Here is a 25,439-nt window from a genome sequence, read left to right on the forward strand (position 1 = left end):
ACCATCTGTTGCAATTCAGTGAGATGATGCGTAACCAAATCTCTAATGAAGCAGACCTTCTTGATAAGAACATCTGGTCAGATGAGGCTTCTTTCAAGTTGTCAGGCCACATGAACAGGCATAACTGTGTGTATTGGGCAGATAAAAATCCTCCTTTTGACTATCACATCTCAACTGAACCAGCCAAGACGTCACAGTGTGGGGTGCACTGTCCAGCGAAGGTGTTGTAGGACATGTTGTAGGAATGTTGCAATGTTGATGACATTTCGAGCACTTACGAGATTAAACAGTGTTAAACAAATGTAAATGTAATAAACAATGTAATAAAATGCAAATAAACTATACCGTATACCTACTTTTGGGCCACTCTGTAGTTCAGGGTTGGGCAACTTATGACTTACAACACCCATCATCCCTCACAACTGTCTAGGCTAGCTAGGGCTGCTGGGAGTTGCAGGCCAAAACATCTGGAGGGCCACAAGTTACTCACCCCTGAATTATACCTTAGAGGTGCTGGGGGCTCATGGGCCTGCATATTACAGTCTCTAACCAGGAAACCCTTCTCTGTAATATCAACATGTGTGTGGGGGGGGGACTGGATGTAGCCAATCAGCTGTGAGGGGAAACCTCTCTGCACATGCCCTGAGGCTCTTTGGGGTTGAAGACTGCATCACATGTTCAGGGAATGATCCCTGCATTAAAGAGAGATTTCAGGGTTGAATTCAGATACAGATTAAGCCCTGAACTAGGGGAGGAAGATGAAGAGCAACTAGGCACTGGCATCTACTGCTCTATTTTCTTACACCACCATTGTCTGGGCCAGAGCGAAAGGCAAGCTAACAAGCAGGCTGCAGCACTGAGGAGGAGAAGCAGCTTCTGGGGGTTCTTGTCAGTGGGCCCCTGCTGGAGTATGGGCCCTCAGCAGGTGCCCACCCATGCCTACCCTTAGTGCTGGCCCTGAACAGGATCAGGGAGCAGGTGAAGATGGGAACGACCTTTGCCTGAGACCCCCAAGAGCTGCTGCCAATCAGAACAGTGCACAATACTGGTCTAGATGAATAAATAGCCTGATTCTGGTATAAGGTGGCTCCCTATGTTCCTATACAACAGCTTGCCCTAACCTGGTGCTCTCCAGATGTTTTGGACTACAACTCCCAGCATTCCTGACCATTGGCTATGCTGTTGGTGGGGGTTGAAGTCCTAAACATCTGGAGGACACCAGGTTGGGGCAGCCTTACAGAATGACCTATCACAGAATCCTAGGAATCAAGGAGAGTGGGGTTGCCCCACCATTCCTCCCCACCCCCAGCAGGGCTGCATTTGTGCCTTTGGACAGGCAGAAGTTCAGTGGGTAAAGCATTGCCTATTAGGGTCAGGAAAAGCTGCTGCACCTGTTGAATTTCTATCATGTGACTGTTCAAGGCACCGGAGACCTGGGCGCAGCGGGGCGGAATGTTGCAGGAGAGAACAGGGCTCTTGTAACAAATAAATAAGATGGCACATGTATACCCTGCCTTTCCTCCAAGGAGCCCACGGTGGCCTTCCTCCTCCCCGGTTTAGCCTCACAACAACCCTGTGAGGTAGGCTAGGTTGAGAGTTAGTGACTGGCTCAAAGTCACCCAGTGAGCTTTGTCCGGGGTGTGTGCGTGTGCCTGCGCGCGCGTGTGTGTGTGTGTTCGCGCGTGCGCCTTGAACCCGAGTCCCAGCCCAACATTCGGACCGCTAGACCACACGGCGATGCCTTCCCAGCCAGAGAAGTCAACGGGAGAAGCTTTCCCCCCTCGCGGCTGCCATGCCTCTCCAGGCAAAGGGAAAGCTGCCGCTTGCCGTCCAACAGCCGCGTGTCTGTCAAGGGGTAAAATCCAAGATCTACTCTAAGCACGGCTGATCTTGGATTTTGCCCAGAGCCCAGGCAGCTGGTCCTACCAGGAAAGAAGGTGGTGGCCCCCTTGGCGCGGGAGGGGGCGGCAGCAGCAGAAGAGCGAGGGAAGCGGCCCCCCGAGCCGGCTACACCGGCCCCCCGCGCGCCCGCTCCTCGCCCGGGCAGCGGCAACGGCTCAGCGCCGCTTCGGTGTCTTGCAGCGGGGCGGTCTGGGGCGGAGCGTGAGCAACGACCGGGCCGGGCCAGCCCAGCCCAGCCCAGCCCAGCCCAGCCCAGCCCGGCGCGGAGCGAGTGAGTCAGGTAGGAGGACGGGCCGGGGCCGGGGCCGTCACCGCTCCTCCCCTCGCGGTGCAAGAGACGAAGACGACGCCTTCGCTTCGCTTTCGCCTTCCGCAGAAAATGTCCGCGCCGGAGCTGAACTTGGGACCCATCAAGGAGCCTCTGGGCTTCATCAAAATCCTGCAATGGGTGACTAAGCCAAGGATCGGGTCGTCGCGGGGCGGGAGGGATCGAGGCCCTTTCTCGGGCTTCGTCCAGCTTGATCGCCGCGCGAGGCAGGATCCACCCAGTCCCCTTAGCGGGCATTTGCAGCGGGCCAAGCCCGCTCTGCTTCGCTCTCCTGCTCCTCGTTCCTTCCTGCCTTTCTCCCCTGCTTATAAACACAGGCGTGGCCTCCGGCCTGGGCTGTTGCCGGGGGGGGGGGGGCACGATCCCTGGCTTTCCCGCCCCCCTCCCCCGGTCCAGAGATCTATTTTAGGCGGTTTCTCTCCCCCCGCCCCCGTTGCATAGCTGTTGTAGGGCGGGGATATTTGTGGTTCTGTCTCTAAACAAACCATGTGCTTCAAATCAGGAATCTCCCATGGGAGGGAGGCGAGCGAAATCAGCTTAAATGGAAAATATTGGATTGATTACTCTGGAATATTTTGCTGCCTTCTGGTTTGGGCCTCTTGGCCAGTAATGCAGAATTAGAACGGCCATTCCATGCTTCAGAGAATGGCACGTGCCAACCGAGTGATCTGTTGCCTGTACGGGGAGTAAACGTCCTGGAGCCGAGTCCGTGTGGGGTTAGATCAGTGGAGCATGGAGGACAAGAGAGGCTCGATCTTGCTTGATTCTGGATTTTGCAGAAGGTTCTACTGTAACAGTGCACGTGGAAAGAGATTAGGCTCAGTTAGAAGAACTTCTGCGGTGACAAAGTGGAACTCATTGACCGCACTTGCATTTGGTCCAGATCAAGTCACTTTTAAGGGACCGACCGGGGCTTGTTAGCCTTATGTGTAGCTTGGCTTACTTGCCAAAGTCATTCAGGACCTTACATTTGCCCTTTAGGGGCTGGCTTTTCGACTGAGGTTCATGGACAGTCATGTCTTGCAGTGGTTGGTTTGATAGCTGTAGACCAGCCTTCCGCAACCTGCTGTCCTCCAGATGTGTTGGACTACTGATCCCGTCATCCCCAGCCAGCCTGGCTACTGTCTAGGTTGACTGTGGCTGATGGGAGTTGTAGCCTGCAGGTTGGAGAAGGCTGATGTAGACCATTGGCAGCAGGACTGGGGTAAACCCAGCGTCCCCTGCGATTTACACAGAGGGTCTGTCCTGCCACCTCTTATTGGGGGCAGGTGGTTTGAACAGCTATGGACGTTAACTGGAAACACACACATAGAAATAGCTGCTTGTCCTACTGTTTCTCAGTAAAGTTTCAGGGGTTCCCAAAACTGGAGGAAGATCGTGACTGCTTTGGGAAGTGAAGTCATGAATCCCTGGCTACACTAGGCTGTTACTTAATCCTGGAGTTGTTCACATCTGGGGCTTACATTAGTTTGTGCTTTCCGTAGGGTTGTAACAAGAAGATAAAATATATACCTCGGCTAGAAGTTGCTTTCAATTTCATTTCCATGTGAAATTCGATTGTGATGTTAGCGTCACACTGAAATTAAAACTGTCTACGACCTAGTTAAGGAAGCAACTTGGAAGGCGAGTGGAAGGCAGGTTTGCATGGTGAGAGTCATTTTTGGCAGGGGTAGGGGGTGGGAGGAGATCTGATAAGTTTTTAGAAGAGAACATTGCTTTATGTTTAGAAGGGTTGGAAGAAATACTATTCTGTGTTGTAGAGAGGGCAGTGGGTGGGTAGAGCAGCGTCTACTGGTGACTTGTATTAGATTGGCCAGGGCTTCTGACTCCCAGTTGTTTAAAAATGCCAACAGCAAAAAAGCTTCCCCCGCCCCTCACCTTAAATTATGCTATTAGAAATCCTGTTCTTTAATAACTCATTTGTAGATATGTACTTGCATATATATGCAGGTTATCCCAGTGCAGTAAGCAGTTGGCTGCACCTCCTGAGACACCATTTTGCACCTGGCTCCACCTCTACCCGCTATTTTGCACCTGGCTCCAGTTGGTAGACCCTTGGGAGATGGTAAAAAAAACAACAAAGTAGATCCCACAAGTCTAAAGCCTGCCCACTCCTGTTGTGGATAATTGGAGCTGAGGGCGGAAACTGGGATACTTCAGTATATTATGCTGCAATCTAGTGCTTTTTAATTTGGCATCTCTACAGTCATCTTACTCCTCTTCTGAGCTCTCAGATATGTGTAACCCAGCCTTCCCCAACCTGGCACTCTCCAGATGTGTTGGACCACAACTCCCAGCATCCCCCAGCTAGGTTGGGGTGTGATCTATGCATCGTCCAGCTAAGTTGAGGAAGGCTTCCTATGCGTCGTCCGGTGTGTGTGCGTCCCCACTCTGACTTCCTGTGAAGGGTGGCTGAAGATCTCCATGCTGCTCCTGCTCTGCATGAATAGGTGGTTGCATCCGAGTTCGGAGGTGGCGGCCTACCTCGATAGGATTGTACCCTCCATGTTGAGGCCCTATAAATAAGATTAGAAAAGTTTGTACCCCCTGGCAACCAAAAGAGTGTCACATTTTACTTCCATTTAAAGACAAAACTCGGGGTCCGCACTTGGGGCCCACCCCCATAGCACAGGTACCCGCTCATTTCCTGCATCTCGGGTCCCAGTGCCAGAGGCAGCCGTACCAGTAACCAGGGGTGCAGACCATCTTTCAGCCCAAGGCCCGAATTCCATTTCAGAGAAGCTTTCTGGGGCCACATTCCAGTGGTGGGCAGGGCCAAAGGCAAAAGGGGCAGGCCACCAAATGCCAAGGATACCAAGAATACCAGCATAGTTTAGCTTAAAGCTCCCACTGCCAGTAACTAAGTCTGAGGAGAAACTGGGGTGGGGGGCACACTGCACAAGAGTTGGGAAAACACCAAATAACCAGTGGTTGGGGAAGAAGGACGTGGCTATTTGGGGACCCCAGCCAGGCTGGATTGGGACCCCAGCCTGATGTTCTGCATCCCAGGCAGAGTGGGAGGACCACCTGAGGCAGCAGATGCTGGGGGACAACAGTAGCAGCCTCTGGGTATTCCTCCTGTACCAGCTGCTGTTCCCCTTTATCGGAGGACAGAGCTGTGTATGCCCTGAGGCCTGTCCTGGGCCCCCTAAACTAGCCTGGTGCGCTGGAGGATGCTATCCCATCGCCAGTGTTAGTAAAAGAAGTGCCAGTTCAGTTGGCTTCCATATGTGGAACAGGGAGGGGGCGCCATCTTGTTCTTCGCCTCAGGTAGCAAAATGTCTTGGGCCGGCCCTGAGTTTTCTTGTTTTCCTCCACTTCTGCCTGGGGTGTTCCATGTGACTTCTGTAGCGCACCAGCACCCTGCCCTTTTTCTCAGGCACGTCATACCCTTTGAACAGTGCGCTACAGGAATATCTCTACTGATTTTTCCCCTGAGCTGAGAGACCTGGCACTGAATGTTTTCTGTTTGGGGCTCAGCGTCAGAGAAGGGGAAACAAAATCGTGCATGGCTAGGGTATTCAACATGGTGCCAATGGACACCTTTGTGCAGACAGATACCTCTCTTGATGCCCATGAGGCTCCCTGCCCCCCCTGGTTTTAATTTTATTAAGATCTTTTTGTAATTAAAGAACATTGACTGGGAGTCTGGCATGCCGCAAAGCAAAGGCCTACCCTCCAGCACCATCTTTATTTGGATTCAGAACAGTGGTTTTGTGTTTTGGAGCTCAGGCCTTCCCCTCTGCCTTATACTTATCTTCTTGAGCCAGTTATTTTTCTTTTAGCCCCCCTACTTTGCTTTCTAGAAAACAAGTGTTCTGTGACTGGCCGTTCCCCCCCGTCCCCATTGGCAGCCATTTTATGAGAGCACCCATGACATTCTCATAGAATAGTAGGGTTGGAAGGGGCCTATAAAACCATCAAGTCCAACCCCTGAACATTCTCCCAAAATTCCAAATGTGTCCACTGACCCATAAAGTTTGGGGACCCCTGGTGTATGGGATGCCTGAAATGGGGAGATTGAAACCAGATTTCTATGCAGTGACTTTGGCCTATGCATAAGGGGAACTGAACTGCAAAGGGTCTGGGAACAGAATTCCTGTTCTCAGAGCTGTCTCTGCTGGGATGAAAAGGTGTAGAGGAGGAGAACAATGAATCAAAGGCAGCCAAGAGACATTAGAAATGCCAGACATGGATCTCCCCAGCGACTACAAGTTTCAGCTGGTTCATAAGCATCTTTACATGGAAGCAAGTCCCACTGACTTCACTGAGACTTACTCTTAAGTAATCACACATAGGAATATAGCCTTACTGATGCAACACCTTGAATTCATGGCTCTTGGAACAGTTTTCGTGGAAGCATATGCCTGGAATCCTTTCTTTGAAATGGGTCATTCCTCATGACCTCAGGGTGACAGTTCTACAGATATTGAAATCAAATCAGGGGCTCTCTGGGTACATGAGATTGCAGAACAAGAGGTGATAAGGAAAGTTGATTGTGTTAATCAGGGACTCAATAGGGACTAGGGTTTCTATGCACATTATAAAGACTTCTACAGTGCAATCCTATCGATCGCAAACTTGCTGCTCAGAAACCTCCGAACTTGGAGGCTTCCAAGATACCTATGCCCTGTCAGGCTGAAGCTGGCAGGGCGGGAGGAACAGAGGAGGAGATCTTCGCCTCCGATCCCCCATAGTTGATGACTTTCACTAGACAGGCTTTTCAGCCTGTCTAGGGAGGGCATTTTGAAGGGGGAGCGAAGGAGGCTGAAGGAGGTGCAGGATAAATTGTATCCTGGCCTCTCTGGTCTCCTCCCCTCCCCGCCCACTGGAACACCTCTTTCCTCCTCCAAGTTTGCTTTTCTGACCTTGGAGAGGCAGCTGGTACAATTCTGTGGCTGTGAGGGGGCGGGGTCTTGGATATCCAAGGTCAGAGCACTGCCTCCAACTTTGGGTGGGTTTTCTGAGTGATCCTATGGTCCCTGGGGTGCTCTCCCAGGGACCATAGAATTGCTCTCCTAATTCACTTTGTGGCTTGTAACTGTGGCCCTGCTCACACTGAAATATGGCTCCCAAGAGCTTCTCTGAAATGGAATTTGGCCATCGGACTGAAAGGGGGTTCTGCACCCCTGCTGTATAGGACTGTATCCTTAATCATTTTGGGGATACAATTCATGTCACCTATTTCAGTGGAAAGATGCACAAATATATAGTTTTCAGAATTCATTCATTTCATTTTATTCATTTCAATACCACCCAATAGCCAAAGTTCTCTGGGCAGTTTAACAAAATTACAATTCCAAAATACAACATAACATACAAAATTTAAAAACAATTTAAAACAGCTAAAGACAGGCCCGAATAGAATACTGGAGCCTGATAAAACAGCTGTCATTAAAAGCCCTATCATATGCCATCAAATGCCTGGCAGTAGAGGAAAGTCTTTACCAGCTCCAAAAAGACGACAGTGTTGGTGCCAAGTGGATCTCAGTGAACATAAGAACAGCCATGAACATAAGGATCAGACCAAGGGTCCATCTAATCCAGCATTCTGTTCACACAGTGGCCAACCAGTTGTCGACTGGGGACCCACAAACAGGGCATGAGTGCAATAGCACCCTCTGGCCCATGTTCCCCAGCAACTGTGGTACATAGGCTTACTGCCTCTGATTACTGGAGGTAGCATAGAAGCATCAGGACTAGTAGCCATTAATAGCCTTCTCTTCCAGGAATTTGTCTAACTCTCTTTTAAAGCCATCCAAATTGGTGGCCATCACTACATCTTGTGATAGCAAATTCCATAGTTTGACTATGTGCTGTGTGCAGAAGTACCTCCTTTTATCTTTCCTAAATCTCCCAACCATCAGTTTCATGGGATGACCCCACTGGGTTCTAGTATTGTGAGAAAGGGAGAAAATTGTCTCCCTCTCCACCTTCTCAATGTCATGCATAATTTTGTACACCTCTGTCGTGTCTCCCCTTACTCACCTTTTTTCCAAGTGAAACAATCCCAGCTGTTGTAACCTTTCCTTATAGGGGAGTTGCTCCAGCCCCTTGATAACATTAGTTTGCCTTTTCTGCAAAGCGGGGAGAGTGTTCCACAATTGGAGGGCTACAACTGAAAAGGCCCTCTACCTTGTTGCCATCCTCCAAGCCACCCTCGGAGAATGTTGTACCTATCAGGATATCTTGTATTTATCAAATTTTAACTCCCTAGCTATTATGAAAAAATAATCATAACCGGTTTGGTGTACAATTTCAGGAAAAAGTATATAGATGTTCAGACTTTCTAGTAGATCAGAATGCCTTTGGATTAGGTGTATACCAAACGCCAGGTTTCTAAGTGGTGTGAAAGTATCCTAAAAATGTTCATAGCCCCATGAATCATTCAGTCTCAAGATTAAAAAGTTTACACACGTAACATGCACATATGGGGGTGGAGGGGATAAGCCAAGTTAACAAGATGGAACTTAAGCTTAATGGGAGTCCCAAAAATGTTCTGCATATTAGAGTACTAAATGTAAAAGCAATATATAGCTTAAAACTTTGGTCTTTGCAAATTCAGATAATCATATTTTGGCTTAACAAGCTGAAAAATGATTGAGTCTTTTCCCCATGCAAGCAGCCCATTCCTTTCTCAGCATGCCGTTATTAAAGCAAGAAGTCTTCAATTAGCCATAATTTCCCATTACATCTGAACCGAGAAACTATGATTACTGGCTTCTGAACACATCAGGATCTTAATGGTTTGAAGTTGCTTTAAGGTCCTGGCTTGTTCTGAACCTGGTAACCATCATATCTCAGTTTGGATGTGGCGGGAAATGATGGTTAATTGAATACTTTCTGATTTAATTGTGGTGCGCTGAGAAGGGGCTCCATGTGTGGGCAAAAGACTTATGCATATCCCCGCTTGTTAAGCTGATTTGTGATTGTCCAAGCTGGGCCAATATCACTTTTTGTATTTGTGCTCATTTAATGCCCCACCATAGGCTAGGCTGGCATTTTTCTCCAGCTGTAGTGTTTCTAGCAATATGACTTAAATTGGGTAATACTTGCATAAGCTTATATTGAAGAGGAAACTCATAAAGGCACAAGGAAATGAACAAAGCCACAGGGGTATTCTTCGGTTTCTTCCTCTCTCTAATCCTTAGAGCATAGTGAAACATAGGGCAGTGAATCATCCATTGAGTCTCGTTTTATTAATTCAGTCCACTGTTGCACGCTTATGTATGTGTCCTAACTTCAGATCCTGCACCAAGGAAAAAGCTTCTGTGCATAAAAATAATAAGTTTCATAAATGTTTTCTCAGTTTGTTTGCCTTAAACGTGGTAGCTCTGCAAGGTTTAAATTTTCTTATGCAAGTTGAGCAGAGGTGGGAGGAAGTAGATGTGTAAGACTGCAGGCTAGGGTTTCCAAATAGAAAACCTCATTTTTCAGAAAAGTTCTATATAAAAAAAAATTGGTGTTTCCGTAGCTGCCTCCCTCCATTCAAATGAAAATAACTTATTTTGAAACAGGAATGTTGTGACAGCAGTCAGTGTGGTGTAATGGCTAGAGTGTTGGGCTGAGAGCCTGAAGATCCAGGTTCTAGACCCCACTCGGCCATGGAAGCTCACTGGGTGACTTTGGGCCAGTCACAGATTCTCAGCCCAACCTACCTCACAGGGTTGTTGTTGTGAGGATGAAATGGAGAGGAGGAGGATTATGTACACTGCCTTGGGTTCCTTGGAGGAAAAAAGATGGGATATAAATGTAATAAATAAGTCTCTCTACAGTCCTTGTTTCCTATCCTGGGTGACATCAAATATTTTGTAGACCTAAAATGGAATTTCACAGTTTCAAAAGCTGTCAGATTTCCCCAACATTTTTATTTTGCGAAAAATTCAGATTTTGATTCTCGCACCTCCAATACTGCTACTTTTTTTTAAAGTTCAAATCATGGCACCAGACTGTGTTCCCAAATATGTATGACAAGGCACTCAAAATGGGTGGTTAACTGCTAGTTCTTAACCCTTTCCTCTCATGCCATTTTCCCACTGCAAATTACCCAAATATGATAAGATATAAATGCCTGTACACTTTTCCCTGCAAGGCCAAAATCACATGCCAGAGGGGGGCTTTTAGCTGGCATAACAGAAGAGTTAAGAGCTGCCTCTCCCATCTGCCCCATCCAATGGGGATGTGTAACCTCAAGCCTACAGGACAAATCTGGCCTCCCTTGAGTCCCGATCCCTACCTCTGGGATTCCCTAGACAGGGGAATCTCATGCCCCCATCCCCTTTCCATCAATCAAAAATTATTTGGTGGCTTTTGCACAGTTTCTTCCCGATCTTAAAAATTTGAAACACATCTACTAAGGCTTAGTTACTGGCAGTTAACAGCATTAAGAGAAGATATTCTGGTACTTGGGGCCTCAGCCCCTTTTGCCTTCAGCCCTGCCCACCCCAGGAATGCAGCCCCCAAGAGCTTCTCCAGAATTGAATCTGGCTCTCGGTGTGAAAGAGGTTCCACACCCCTGACTTACTCCATTTTGAAAAACAAAACCATTTTGGAGATGCATACCCAAGTGCCACCGGTGATTTGAGTGTGACAGGAAAATGGCAAAAGGGAAAAGAGGGCTAGGAAAAGAACAGTATACTTAAAAAAAAAAAAAGACATTGTGCACGTTGGATTAATTTACATAATTTATACAGGTTGCAGAATTTGGGTTACCTTGGCACAGAATGGTTTAAATCTAGTGAGGAATATACAAAGCCCTCCTTTGCCTTCACCCCCCCCCACCCTGCTCCCAGGCTCTCACCTGTTCCTTGTTCACTTGGCCACCATGTTTCCTTACAGCGCACATGTAACGGAATTCATAACATCATTACTGCCACCATGAGTAGCAAGGAAAGGCGTGGGGTTAATGACAGCGTGAAAGGGGCAGGGTGTGGGGGGCTGGGTAGATGGAGGGGCCCAGTAGGCCCTGTGTGTCCCATGGATCACCTGCTGAAGAGCAACATACAATGAAGAACCCTTGATTTGTCGAATGTGCTATTTCTCCAGCTTGATTGTGTGCGCATTTACTTAAAAGTAAGTCCCACGGTGTTCAGTGGGCTTTCTCCTGGTAAGTATATGTGCTATTTCAGCCTTACACTTTCCCCCATCTTTAAAAACGGTATGAGTGAAGAGCTGCACTAAGACGAGTTAGCCTATCTGTATTCTCGCCTTGTCAATATCCTTATATGTTCTCTACTGGCTTCACTCCCTTTGACAGCTGAAACTTACAAGGACATTGACAACGCAAGGCTATGCATATTGGACAGCTGTAAGCGTGAGGTTGAGAAAGACCAATAATAACAACAACAACAGCTACAACAACACATATTTGCACAAATTTCTGGGGCCAAAATGTTTTTTTTTAAAGCCAGGGAAGGAAAAGGGTCACAGGCAGGGAGGGGGATGGGATGGGTTCAGCTGCACAGGATACTGGGATACCAGCTGGAGGACTGAGGGGGAAAGAAGGGGAGAACAACCAACGGTGAATCCGATTGTCTGTTGTAGGGTGGCTTAGAGCGTCAGGTGAACCCACCCATAGAAACACACATGTGCACAATTGAAGTTGTGCTCTGAGAGAATTCCAGTTCTGTGCCAAGAAGTGTTGTATTCTTTGGTTTTAAGTTGTGCAAATTTGCATTATATTTTATGGCATGATTTATTGTGCTTCCACTAGTCATGGGGAGGAACAATGTTTTATAGCCCAGGGCTATAAAACTCAGTTGCAGTAAAACAAGAGCTGAAAGTTTCAGGAAGCCAAATTCCGCACTTCTGTGGTGCAGCAACACACTCCATGCAGCCCCCACTGCAGTGCTGCCCCGGATGATCCCTGCTTGCCCACATAGTGGGCAGCTCTGGTGGCTTAGCAGTCTATGTGGAACTTCTGAGGCATAAAAACGTATTGCTCTGAAAGGATCCCTGTATCGTCAGGGCCTCTCAGATGAGGAGAGATCTTGACTTCTGCAAGGTTAGGCCTTTTTTCAGGGGGGTGTGGGGACATGGAAATTGTGGGTCAGGAAGGCTAAAAGTGTCAGTTCCCAAAAGGAAGTCTAGGCAGGTGGTTTGTGGGACCGACAAGGTTGAGGAACCAAGGAAAGGCTTGGAGAATCAGGGAATTAGTCTAAACACCAGCAGAATGAGGTGGGGCGGGGGAAGTGTAGCTCAGCAGCAGAGCTCATGTTTTGCATGCAAGTCAAGTCTTGGCATCTTCAGGGAAAAGGATCGGGTAGCAATGGGAAAAGAGACTGGTTCTGGTGACGGGAGGAAAACCTCTAGGCAGTCCCACGATCTATCCCTCGCTTTTGGTGTTGGCCCCCAAGCTCTGCAGTCAATTACCGAGTTTGGTGTGGATGACCTGGGAGACTGACCCTTTTAGAAGGAGCTGTCAAAGCTTTCTCTTCAGGAAATCTGTTTTTCCTTTTGTACTGTGCCTATTCGATTGTAACCCTGCAGGTGGGGATGGTTTTGCTTTTTATTCTTTGTAGAGCAAGCCTGAGGTGCTCTATAAATTAAGAACAAGAGCAGTGAAGGCAGGTGGCTGCGATGTCAGCGGGGCGGTGAATCCGCTCTGGGTTTCAGTCAGAACTCTAAAGGGGCTATCCAAGGTGCAGCCCCTTTAGAGTTCTGAGTGGTTCTGACTGAAATCTGGACCCGATTCACCACCCTGCTGACATTGGAGCCACCAGCCTCTGAACAAGAGGGACCTACATCAAAGTGTTACAGTGTGGAATGCTTCTGTTCAGGTTTCCAGCTATTCCATTACATCCCCCCCACCCCCCATGCAGTTTTCCTTTGTTTTTTCATTCCCCAGCCCTCCATATTCTCTTCCCACTGAGCATGCTCCGTCCTCATTGGATTATTTAGGACAGGAATGTAGAACCAAAGGCCAAATCCAACCCTCCTGAGGTTCCAGCCCAACCCTCCAGGGTTCCCCAGAGGGATCCACCCCCTTCCCCCCACCCCCCACTGATCATTTGGTGGTTTCCTGGCTTTTGTGCAGTTTTTCCTATTCCAAAACGTTGAAGTGCCTCTCCTAAGGCTTAGTTACTGGCTGTAAGAGCATTCTGCTAAAATATGCTGGGGTGTTTTGTGTGTGTGTGTGTGTGTGTGTGTGTGTGTATTTTGTCCCCACCCCCTTTGTTCTTCCAAGCATTAAGATCTGCGTCAGGGGCCCTACTCTCTGGTCCCCAGCAAGAGCCATTAGGCTGGTGGGTACCAGGGATAGAACTTTCTTGATGGTGGCCCCATATCTCTGGGACTTCCTCCCTAGGGAGATACGCACGGCCTCATCACTGCTGGCAATAAAAACACACACCTGAAGACACATTTATTCCAGTCTGCATTTGGTGCTTAAAAATCATTTGCTGCTGTGTGTGGTTTGTGTAGAGATGTAAAATTTCCAGAAATTTTGCGGTCATGGGGAAAAAAACAGGCTTTTTACGGGGTGAAAAATTGGAAATTTTGGAAAAATTGAAAAATAAGCAGTACTTATTTTTTTGCACTCTTTATAGATCTAAAGTCACTTTGTTGCTTTAAGGCAGCCTTCCCAACCTGATACCCTCCACGTATTTTGGACTTTAGCTCCCATCAGTCTCAGGCAGCATGGCCAATGGTCAGGAATGCTGGGTACTGTAGTCCAAAACATCCAGCAGGCACCAGGTGTTCAGAAACAAAGCAGCCATCCTGTTCGTAAAGTTATTTTATGCATGACTTAGTTTGCTCATAAAATTATCATTATATTTTAAAACTTTAAAAAGTAAACTCAGTAAATTTGTAATTATTATCTCAATAGATTAGAACTGTATTAAATGACTGTGACAGCATCAGAAACACAGGACTCTATAGAACAAAACCCAAGCTGTTTAGAATGCACATTTACTGTCAAGAATGCACAATGTTGGGAAACTGAGTATAAATGTCTATCAGTAAAATATACTTTAGATCAATAATTTTAATAAGGAATGAAAGAACTAACTATGCTGGGAATCTTACAGAGCGGATTAATTTTTTTTTTCACCCATGGCTTCATTATTTCCAGGCATTTTACATCTGTAGCCTTTCTGTAAAAGCGTTCTTATTATGTAGCTCTTAGAAATAATTTTGGGGGGAGCAAAGGCTGGGTAACAGTATATAAATACTTTGTCTTAAATTCTAAAAGAAAATATTTCATAATCCAAAGCTGTTCAATTTTTCCAATTTTTCAGAAAAAAACAAAAATGTTCCTCGGGGGGGGGGGGAGTGGAAACCCCCTTTTTTTCCTGAATTTTTCCAGTTTTTCCCCCTGTCTTTCACATCTCTAGGTGTGCAAATGTTTAATTGTAATTGTATGGTCATATGTTTATAATATTGTAGGCCATCTTGTGAGGGCAATGCACTCTGAAAGGTAGCTTAAAAATCTTTAAAGTAAATGAAATAAAATTCTCTGAAATTTGATTCAGCCCGAGGGCTAAAAGTGGTTGAACATTCACTGTTTGGGACTAGGTTTAATAACATTTGGCACTTTTGGATAATTCATTTCTCCCTCATTTTCTTGCTGCATGCAGTGTCTTCCATCTTTGCTTCCCTTGTTAACCCCAAGGGACTCCATGGTTTTTCACAGAGCTGCAGTAGCCCAAGGAACAGGCCTCCAAACAAGCTCCTTGGAGGTCTGCCATTTGAGTTCGCCCCATAGCTAGTGACCTTGACAAAGCTGCACAAACCTCTCATGTGGACATGACCTAAAAGAGCCCATGAAATGCAGATATTTCCTCCACTGTATTGTACTTGCCCATATATCTGAAAAACTGCACTGACATATCTCCTTTTTCGTTTTCTTGTTGTCTTGGTCCTTCATAGATTTTCTCCATCTTCGCATTTGCCACCTGTGGAGGTTACAGTGGGAAAACCGCCTTTAATATCTTCTGTTCCGGTAGCCCAAACATGACTTTATATACTAGTTTTTCCTACCCTTTCAGGTAAGAACACTTACCCTTTGGAGGAACACTGTAACCCTGGCACAGGGAGTAGCCCTTCTAATCGTTTCCACAGTAAAACACATTCTCCCTTTGACACAGGGAGGCCAAATGTGGGTAGGCAGGGCTGGTTCCAGCACTGAGGAGGCCCTGAGGCAAAATGCCCTGTTTGGGCCCCGCTTCCATTGGTGGGCCCTCTGGGACTTACCTGGCAGTGGTGGGAAACAACAGGGCTCATACTAGCTGTCATTTTAATTTCCCACAATGCCATAGAGCACTGCCTTCTCCAACCTAGTGCCTTTCAGATGTGTTTGTCTAAGACTCCCAGAATCCCCCAGCCAGGTGACTGGAGGATTCTGGGAGTTGTCGTCTTAACACATCTGGAGGGCACCCAGGGATGGCTGAAATAGATGGATGTTATGGAGGGGCATTGTGGGAAATTAAAATGGCAGCTAGACCTAGATGTCTGGGGCTGCTTGGAGCTCCTGGCCAGAGAAAATAAGTTTAAAAGGAGGTCCTGGGCAGGTGTCTGAGGTAGGCCCTGCCTGAGTGTTCAAACAGCAGGAACTGCCCAAGGAAGCTGGGTACCATCACTAGCTGTGCAGGTGGGGGAAGGAGGACAGTTTTGGAGCTTCTCCAAAACTGAATTTGGCCCTCAGGCTGAAAGAGGTTCCTCTCCGTTGCCTTAGGCCTTGTGTGATGTTTTTCCAAGCTAAAATGATGTCAGAAATGTTGCCCTGTTTGTCAGCATTCCATGGCTTTTTTATTATAAGCCTGCAAAGCAGGGCTTCTCTCTCTCAGATCTTTACCTATGTACTATTCCTTGCCAATTCAAAGGTGCTTTTAAAGTAATAGTAATGTTATTAATTACTGGTGGCTTCTCCCTAGCCATTATGATATAGATGAATGTTTTGCAGAAACTAGAACTTTTGGCAAGGATGAGTGAAGCAGGAAAAGGGGAATGGAAAGATAAAAAGGCATGGGGTTGAGGGCAAGGTGGGGGGGTGCTAACAGAGGCAGGGGATGGGGCAGACGTTATGGGATAGGGATGGGTAGCTGTGCCTAGTATGGAAGCTTGATGTCCTCAATCCTGCTAAGCCTTTCTGTGGCTTTTATGCTTTCACTAGGGACTGCTCACATATTTTGAAGCCCTTTTCAGCAGCCATGAGGTCTAGAAACATGATTTTAATTTTTAAAAAAATCTTTGGGTCAAATGAGACAAGAGGTTGAAGATTCACATTCAGGTTTTCTGTCTCTGCAAATTTCTATTAAAAGGAGCTGCAGGGGGAGTTCCTAACTGTGGCCAATAACAGCCATGGGAGGGGAGGGGATTTACATCAGGAAAACAGTGTTCATTTGGCCACTCTGCAGTTCTGTCTTTCCCAACCAGCTCTCCCCTGCCTGTTTTTAACAGAAAAGTAAAGAAATGTTCCAGCATCTCATCAAGTTTTGGCCCTCATATATTGGGTTCCACTGGTGCATGATAGAACAATCCCCTTTTATAACACGCAGACTGACCCATTGCATGTTTTGTGTTTTTTCTGTTCATGAGAGATCTTGTGATTGGAAACTGAAGTTTCATATTTTGCTTCTTACCATCCTGAACTCAAGGTTGAACAGGGCTTCGTTCGATCCGCCAGACCTACCCCGCGCCTGCAACGTCACTTGGGAAAAGAAGTACTACCTGGTTGGAGACTTCTCTTCCTCCGCACAGTTCTTCGTCACCTTTGCGGTCTTTGTGTTCCTGTACTGCATTGCTGCCTTGGTGCTGTACCTGGGTTACTTCCGCTTGTATCGGGGTGCTGGTAAACTCCCCATGATCGTAAGTTGAGAGCGTCTTGTTTCCCCGTGGGTTCAGGGCTAGCGTCAAGGGTTGGCATGGGTGGGCACCTGTTGAGGGCCCACATCCTAGCAAAGGATCCACTGACAAGAGCCCCCAGACCTGCTCCTCCTTTTCACCATTGCGATCTGCTTCTTCACTCTCGCTCTGGCCCAGAAAACAACGGTGGTGAGAAGGAAGAACAGGAGATGCCACTGGCTCTCTGCCTGGCAAGCAAGAAGAGGGTAGCAATGATGCGGGGAAAGCAACGGGGAAAGCAACAGGGCTGGTGGGAAGGTAGATTCACTGAGGGAGAGGGGCCCATTGAGGGTGTCTTGCCCGTTGGGGGTGTCTTGACCAAGGGCCCTCCAAAACCTGGAGCCAGCCCTGTGTGCGTTGCTTGTCCATTGTACATCAAGTATACGACTTTGTGGGTTTATGTCCTGTGCTCCTCAAGAGAGAGAGGTAAATAGGCGGGTACATGTGGTGCGGTGTCATGGGAGAGCCACCGTGGTGCAGTGGCTAGAGCGTTGGACCGGGAGTCGTGAGATCCAGGTTCTAGTCCCCACTCAGCCATGGAAGTTCACTGGGTGATTTTGGGCCAGTCACAGACTCTCAGCCCAACCCACCTCACAGGGTTGTTGTTGCTGTGAGGATAAAATGGAGGAGGAGGAGGATTATGTATGCTGCTTTGGGTTCCTTAAGGAGGAAAAATGGCGGGATATAAATGTAATAAAAAAAATACATTTGTAATGATTCTCCCTTTTGAACCATGTTGTTTAAAATAGCTACAAGAGTGATTGCCACTTGTTCTTAACAGTAATTAATTAATTAATTTCATTTCTATACCGCCCAATAGCCGAAGCTCTCTTAATTAATCTCTGACCTTTATTTAACAGACTGTTTCTGTTAGCACTGGAGAAGTGGTGGTAGCAGGCTTTTAGCTTGCATGGGGCTGTCTTATAGTGAGCCAAATTCTGCAAATCCTGGGGAAAAAGCTTGCTCCATATACTGCCAGCAAAGTATTGGCTTGGTTAATAAACATCACCAATATGTCAACCTGAAAAATGCCTTGAAATCCCTTTTTATCTTGGCTTTACTCTGAAATTTTATTTATTTATTTATTTATTTAAAACGTTTGTATCCTGCCCTATATCATTAAGATCTCAGGGCGGCATACAGATAAAATCAGTTTAAACGGTATAAAACAATAAATAATTTAAACAGCTAAAAACATATTAAACCATTAAACAAGTTGATACTAATTAAAATCGAAAACAATCAAACAGTTTAAACAGTGTGTTGCTTTAGGGAACGCATTTAGCCCTCAAAGGCTTTGGTAAAAAGCCATGTTTTTACTTGGCGCTGAAATGAAACCAATGTATGCACCTTTGGGGCCTCCAAGGGGAGGGCATTCCATAACTGGGGTGCCACAGCAGAAAAGGCCCTCTCCCATGTCCCACAATAGTGTATATCTTGCATTGGTGGGACGCAGAGGAGGGCGTGATGAAATAACCCAGTGATGTAAGTGGCTGTCCTTGTGTCATTCGACAGATGGGGAATTAGGACTGAGAGATAATTGCTTGACCAAGACTGCTCTATTAGTCCTTGGCTGAGCAGGGTTTTGTAGCACTCAGCTGTCCTCAAACATCATCTAGCCTTCTCCAATGTGGCACCCTCCAGATGTGTTGGGTTACGGTTCCCATCAGCCCCAGCTAGCAAGGCCAATAGGGGATGATGGGAGTTGCAGTCCAACACATGTGGAGGGCTCCACGTTGGTGAAGGCTGCACTTGACCGTACTGACTTTCAGTTTTTAAAAATCCTTCCTGTTTAAATAATGGTATTTCTTCACCACATTATCATCTCCTCTTTCTTTTTCCCCTGTTCTATGGGGAAAAAAAGTTGCGAGTGAGGGGATATTTTTGGGTTATAGTGAATAAGAGCTTCTTTGGGGTGGGGTAACTTTTCCTCAGATATTCACTTCTTGATTTGTGAGTTTTTCCAAAGAATTTTCATCCAAAATGTATGGGTGCTTGTACCTTTTTGTATGCATTTCCTGGACGTGTAGCATCCAGCCTGACCTATTTGAGAGGTAACCCCTGATTCTGGGGAGGCGTGGTACACTCCCAAAAAGTTTTAATTATGATGCAATTATTCTTTCTTCCTCTTCTCCTTGCCGCTGGGATCAGGAGCTCTGGTGAGTGTGACATCGCTTCTGCATGTCGAGTTGCATCCTGATCTCTACCCAGGCAGGATCCACTCTGTGGGCTTTTTAAATTCTGAATTGTTTGGGCCATTGCTCCTGTGGTAGAGCATGTGCTTTACATTCAAAAGGTTCCAGTTTCAATCTTCAACATCTCCAGTTCAAAGGATCAGGTAGTTGGTGACATGAAAGACCCTTGCCTGAGAGACCCTGGAGAGCTCAAAGTCAAAGTAAAAAATACCAGGCTAGATGGACCAATAGTCTGGCCTAGTATAAGGCAACTTCCAATGTTCCCACACATTTTTGATAAGTCTTTTGATAGTTATTCTGGAATAATTTTCTTAAAATAACAATCCTCCAGCTGCCTCCCAGATACACAGATAAGGAGCTCTAAGGTATTTTGCTTGACCATCCAGGGCCATGCACACTTGGTTCTGTTTGTCTACTTGTTGCTGTCACACTAGGGAACCCTTCCTCCATCAATTTGTCTACTTAGCCAGGACGAACTCTTAAGCAGCAGCCGTGGAATTCCCTGCGCATTGCAGGGGATTTGGGGACATGTTCTAGGATGCACTCCTGAGTTCGCACTGGATTGGCCTTTCGGGCACTAACCATCACCCAGCGCAAACTGGCACTTGTGGCTGTACATTTGGGGGAGGATCAGTAATGGTGATCTTCTTAAGCAGTCATAGTTCCACCTCTAGTGTTTTATCTTTCACCTTGCCTCATTCAGAATGCTTTCCAAGGGAAGCAGTCCACATGTTAACTTGCCATGCAGTCGAGAAATAAAGATACATATGCGGATCAGCCTTGTGTAGTTCTCATCAGTAACAACCTGATTTTGTGTGTGTGATCAGCTGTGTGTATTCTCTCTCTGTTTTCCCAGCACAAACTCCACTAAGAACTCTTGTCTTTTCTCCTGCCACAGGACTTTGCTGTCACGGTGCTCACCTCTTTCCTGTGGCTGGTGAGCACATCAGCCTGGGCAAAAGCCCTCACAGACATCAAAGCATCCACCGGCTCCACCCTTGTGACTGAAATTGAACCTTGCATGAAACACATTGAGTTATGCCATTTTAAAGACATCAGGAGCATGGGAGCCTTGAACGTCTCTGTGGTATGTATGCATTGTCAGATGCTGGGGACAAACAACTGAGGAAAGCTGTCCTCAGACCTTCCTTGTGCGGTTCCCAAGGGCACATAACCAAGTGCTGTTGGAGACAGAATGCTGGACTGGAGCAGGGGCAGGGAACCTCAGGCCCGGGGGCCAAATCTGGCCCTCCTGGTGTCCCCAGATGGTCACACACCTTTCCCCCAACTATCAATTGTTCGGTGCATTTCTGGCTTTTGAGCATTTCCCCCCTCATTCTAAAAGGCTGAAATGCCTCTCCTGAGGCTTAATTATTGGCAGTAAGAACTTTAAGTTACAATATGCTGGTATGTTTTGTATTTTTGGCCTCACGCCTTTTACCTTCACCCCACTCACCACTGCATTGCAGCTCCAAGAAGTTCCCTGAAATGGAGTTCAGACCTCTGGCTGAAGGATGTTCCTGTTTTGCCAAGAGGCAATGGTTGTTTTAGAATTCAGATGCAATAAAAACACACAAGCAGATTGAAGTCAAAGATTTTATTAAAGAGCAGGCAAAATGATACAGAGAAACATAAAACACTGATACTGAGCAAGATAGCTTACTTCCCCATTCAGTTGTTGGGAGTTCCAGGTGAACGACAACAGAGAGACCCCAATCAAACAGGCAGCACACAGCACTTCTGTGGTCCAGGTCTGTATCGAAGCTCCCTGTGGGCAAGTCTCTGGTGACTTTTATACCTGAGTTCTCCTTTTGCTACATGCAGGTTTGAAGACCACCCTAATTACTCACACCGTGGGTGATGGTCAGATTCTCAGGTCTCATGATGTTCATACGTTCTTGTACCACCCAAAAGATAAGCTAAAGTGAGTAGACAGTGTCCAACCTAATTGATTCAAGCATGTACCCTTCCCAAGCAGACAACTGACCTTGGAAAGCAAAACCTCCAGCCTAGAGGCTTGAGAGCTCTTAAGGGGGGCAGGTTTTTAAAGTTCTCCAGGAGATTCAGGGATGCAAGGAACAATTGTGGCACACCACTCTCTTATCTCCTCGAAATACAATGGTCTTCCGGTGCATTTCCTCTACAGTTCCCCACCCCTGGTCTAGATGAACCACCCAGGCAATGTTCATAAGAGCATGTCCTTCTGAGGTGTGTTTGGTGCTGACGCACTGTTTGGGCTTGCTTAAAATCTGGATTCATGCCCAGCTCCTCAAGGCATGATGGAATGGATCTGACCAGTTCATATGCCAAACTTTTTTCCCACTCCCCATATTCTTAACTTTTAGAAAAGTGTTTGCGGGGCTTTGCGGTTTGGGTGGTGGTGGTTGTTTTTGTAAAGTTGCAGGATGTTCTCATGTACAAAGTAACAATGCTTTTGCTGGATGGACTCTTCTGGGTCAAACCACACATAATGCTGAGCATGTGAGGGTTTAATTAAAAGAAATAACCAGCAGCTGCAGGAAGTTGCAATGCAGATTGAAAGTTTATATGTGAGTTGGGTGCTTATCTCTTTTTCTGTGGGTCATTTTTTCTTCTTGGCAGTACCTGTATCTCTTCCCTTGCAGAACTAAAAGCTCAGAGGGCGGAGGTGACTTTTATAAGAAAATTGACCGGCAAGGAAAGAGATAAATGTTGTCCATCATCAGGCAAACTTCCGATCCAGATAGCAACTTCTTGCAGCTCTTTTCTGGGCATGTTCGTTTGTTTTCCCCAAGGGTTTAAACTTTCAGGCTTGAGTTTGACTTTGAATTGGTAACAGCTAAAATGATAAAGGGATTGAAGCACCTTTCTTACCAACCAAGGGCACAGTGCTTGCGTTTTTTTAGTTTAGGAAAGAGAGAGACTAAGTGGCGATGTGATCAGAGTTTTTAAAAAGCGATAATGTTATGGAGAGAATGGATGGAGAGAAACATTTCTCTTGCAGTGGGAAGGCATACTTGTTCATGCAGTGCATAATTAACTTGGTGGATTTACTAACCAAATATGGAGTAGTGGCTTTAAAAGGGGATTAGACAGATTCATGGAGGATAAGTCTATTATCTAAATGCAGCCTCCATGTGCAGCTAAATGGGAATCTCCATGTACCAAGGCTGTATACTTCTAATTACCAGATTCTAGGAACAGATAGGGGAAGGCCATCACCTTTAACACTTGCTGTTAGGTGCCCAGAGGAACCTGCCTGGCTCCTCTTGGAGACAGAGTTCTGGGTTTGACCCAGCAAAGTAATTGTTGCAACCTTTTGACAGGGATTAGCATAGCAGCATATTGAAAGAATGGGAAGGGGAGATATATATATATAGAGAGAGAGAGAGAGAGCGCGCGCGCGCGTGTGCTTGCGCTATTTTTCATTCCAAGTGTATTAAAGCGTGCGGGGGGGGGGTAATTTAGCATTAAATTATCTTGGTGCATACCCTAAAGTAGCATACATCTTGGGGCCAGCTAGGCATGATGGGCAGCCATGAATGTCTCTTCTCCATTCCCATGCAAAGCACAAAAAGGAACCCTTCTCATACTGCCCTTATACAAATCTATGGTGCAACCACACCTGGGATACTGTGTACAGTTCTAGTCACCGTACCTAAAAAAGGACATTGTAGAGTTGGAAAAAGTGCAGAAAAGGGCAACTAAAATGATCAGGGGGCTGAAGCAACTCCCCTACAAGGAAAGGTTACAACATCTGGGACTCTTTAGCTTAGAGAAAAGGGAGACATGATAGACGTGTTCAAAATGATGCATGGTGTGGTTAGGGAGGCAATTTTCTCCCTTTCTCTTAATACTAGAATCCAATGGGGTCATCCCACGAAGCTGATTGGTGGGAGCTTCAGGACAGATAAAAGGAAGTCTTTCTTCACACAGCACATAGTTAAACTATGGAATTTGCTACTGCAAGACGTAGTGATAGCCATCAATTTGGGTGGCTTTAAATAGGGGTTAGACAAATTCCTGGAGGAGAAAGCTATCAATGGATTCTAGTCCTGATGGCTATATGCTACCTCCAGTATCAGAGGCAGTATGTCTTTGTTTACTAGTTGCCAAGGAACATGGGCGGAAGGATACTGTTGCAGTCATGTCCTGCTTGTGAGTTTCCCATGGGCAGCTGGTTGGCCACTGTGTGAACAGAATGCTGGACTAGGTTGGCCTTGGTCTGATCCAGCATGGCTCTGTTTATGTTCTGCCCCTCCCCACTTCCCACCCTCACTTTGCTATTTTAACCACGGCTTCAAGCATCCCATCCTGTCCCCCTCCCCAGCCTAGCTTTGATACTGAAAATGAACTAGACAAGGATAAATTGCTCAAGCAACAGTGAATAGCTAGGTAAAGCATGGAGTGGGAAAGGTTTCACTTACCCATCCTGGGTGCTTCTTCGCATTTAAAGAGTATGCATACTGCTGTTTTATATGTGAAAGAGGTAGACACATGAATAAAATATATATGGTTTACCCCATTATGTCTAATAGGGATGAGCGGAACCATTCTGTAATTTTTCTGGGGTTCCGACACCCAGGTAGTTCCACCCCTCTAATTTTGGCTGAAAATCCCAATTCTGGGAATATTGCACAAGTGCTATTTACCTGACAGAATACTGCACAAGTGCTCTTTACCTAAAAGAAGCAATTTAAAAAATATATTAAAGATGGCCCACCATTTCAGAGTGGTGAAGTATTTTGCAAAATACCTGTGTTTGCATCATTTTGGCTTTTGCCATAGTGTTTTTTGGGGGGCCAGGGGAAGAGGGGAAGAGAATGGGAGAGGGCCTCCTTTGGTGAATGTAGCTTTTCATGACATCTTAAAGAAAACTTTGGAAGAACAGCTTCTGTCATTTTTTCCACCCTGTAATTCTTTCTTTCTTTGTTTAATTTGCAAAATGGTGCCATGCTGGGAACGATTTGTAGCATTCCTGGCTTGCATTGGGTTCACAACTAAGCCATGCTGTCGAGCTTTAATGACAGTATGATGGGAGATCACATGATAACTGTGTCTGGGTCTACGTATGCAGGAGAATGAGGTGGGAGAGTTCTGCGATGGTAGAATAAGCTGTGTCAGTTCAGGCTGCACAGGGGGGTAAGGGGAATTGCATTTTAATGCTCCTCTACATTTGAACCCCCGCCCCCCTCAGTTCAAGTGGAAAAACTAGCACAGCAGAGAGAGACTGGCATCCCTTTCTCCCTGATCTGCTCATTATTTTTCCTGCATGCAAGAAGTTTTCATGTAAAGGGGCATTAAAAATGTCATCTCCTATTTGCAGTATGGTTTGGTCCATTCTGCTGTATTTGTAGACCAATCCTGACATAAGCAGTTTCATATGTTCAGGTTATCAAGGGATGCCTATAACATTTTTAAAAAAAGACTACTTAAAATACAAATATATCATGTTACTCTTTAAAGCAGCCTTCCCCAATCTGGTGCCCTCCAGATGTTTTGGACTATTTATTTATTTATTATTATTTATTTATTAAATTTATTACTCGCCCATCTGGCTGGTCACCCAGCCACTCTGGGCAATGTACAACATATAATAAAACAGTTTAAAACAATAAAATTCTACAGTAAAAACATTTTCTAAAATACCCTAACCCACCCCAAATGCCTGCCTGAACAACCATGTTTTTAATGCACGACAGAAGCTCATCCTTACCATCGGTCATGGTGGCTGAGGCTGGTGGGAGATGTAGTCCAAAACATCTGGAGGACACCAGTTTGTGGAAGACTGTATCAAACATATGATCAGTACTTACAGAGGCACACGTCTCGTTCATTACAGTATGTGATCAAAGGTCTCTGGTTTTCCATGAAACAGAGATCTTCCTTAACTTGAACGTAACTACTCCATTTATCAGAAATATCAAAATCATGAGTCTTTTTTCCCCATTCTCCATATTGGGGCTTTTCTCAATGCTCCAGGTTAAGTACAACTTGCATATTATACTACCAACACATAACAATCACCTGGATAACAACATCTGTTCATTGATTTTGCTGCTGCTTTCTGAAGCTGGAAACTAGGAAACCTGCCCTCGACATCCTGGTTACACCAGAGCCTTACATACCAGGGAGAAAACTGGTCAGTTCTGCTGAGGCCTGAAACTTGCATTTCTCCTTTTCTCACTCCC

At 46.2% G+C, this 25,439-nt stretch overlaps 1 protein-coding gene across 4 annotated transcripts in view; it reads left to right on the forward strand.

Moving 5' to 3' along the window:
• The first annotated feature begins 1,709 nt into the window (after positions 1 to 1,709).
• The window catches only part of LOC146337939 (synaptophysin-like protein 1), a 30,392-nt gene continuing 6,662 nt past the window's right edge, over positions 1,710 to 25,439 (forward strand). The window contains exons 1-5 of one of the 4 annotated variants that reach the window (XM_084815479.1): positions 2,228 to 2,350; positions 15,101 to 15,219; positions 16,828 to 17,038; positions 20,168 to 20,356; positions 21,094 to 25,436. In XM_084815479.1, the coding sequence (XP_084671605.1) occupies positions 2,282 to 2,350; positions 15,101 to 15,219; positions 16,828 to 17,038; positions 20,168 to 20,356; positions 21,094 to 21,099 (594 nt within the window). In that variant the 5' untranslated portion in view covers positions 2,228 to 2,281 and the 3' untranslated portion in view covers positions 21,100 to 25,436. The other 3 variants (XM_084815477.1, XM_084815476.1, XM_084815478.1) reach the window with 3 other exon arrangements.

The sequence above is a fragment of the Heloderma suspectum genome, chromosome 10 (genome assembly GCF_057233095.1).
Source record: "Heloderma suspectum isolate Gila_16-S chromosome 10, 16-S_ref, whole genome shotgun sequence".
In the NCBI taxonomy this organism is placed as follows: Eukaryota; Metazoa; Chordata; class Lepidosauria; order Squamata; family Helodermatidae; genus Heloderma; species Heloderma suspectum.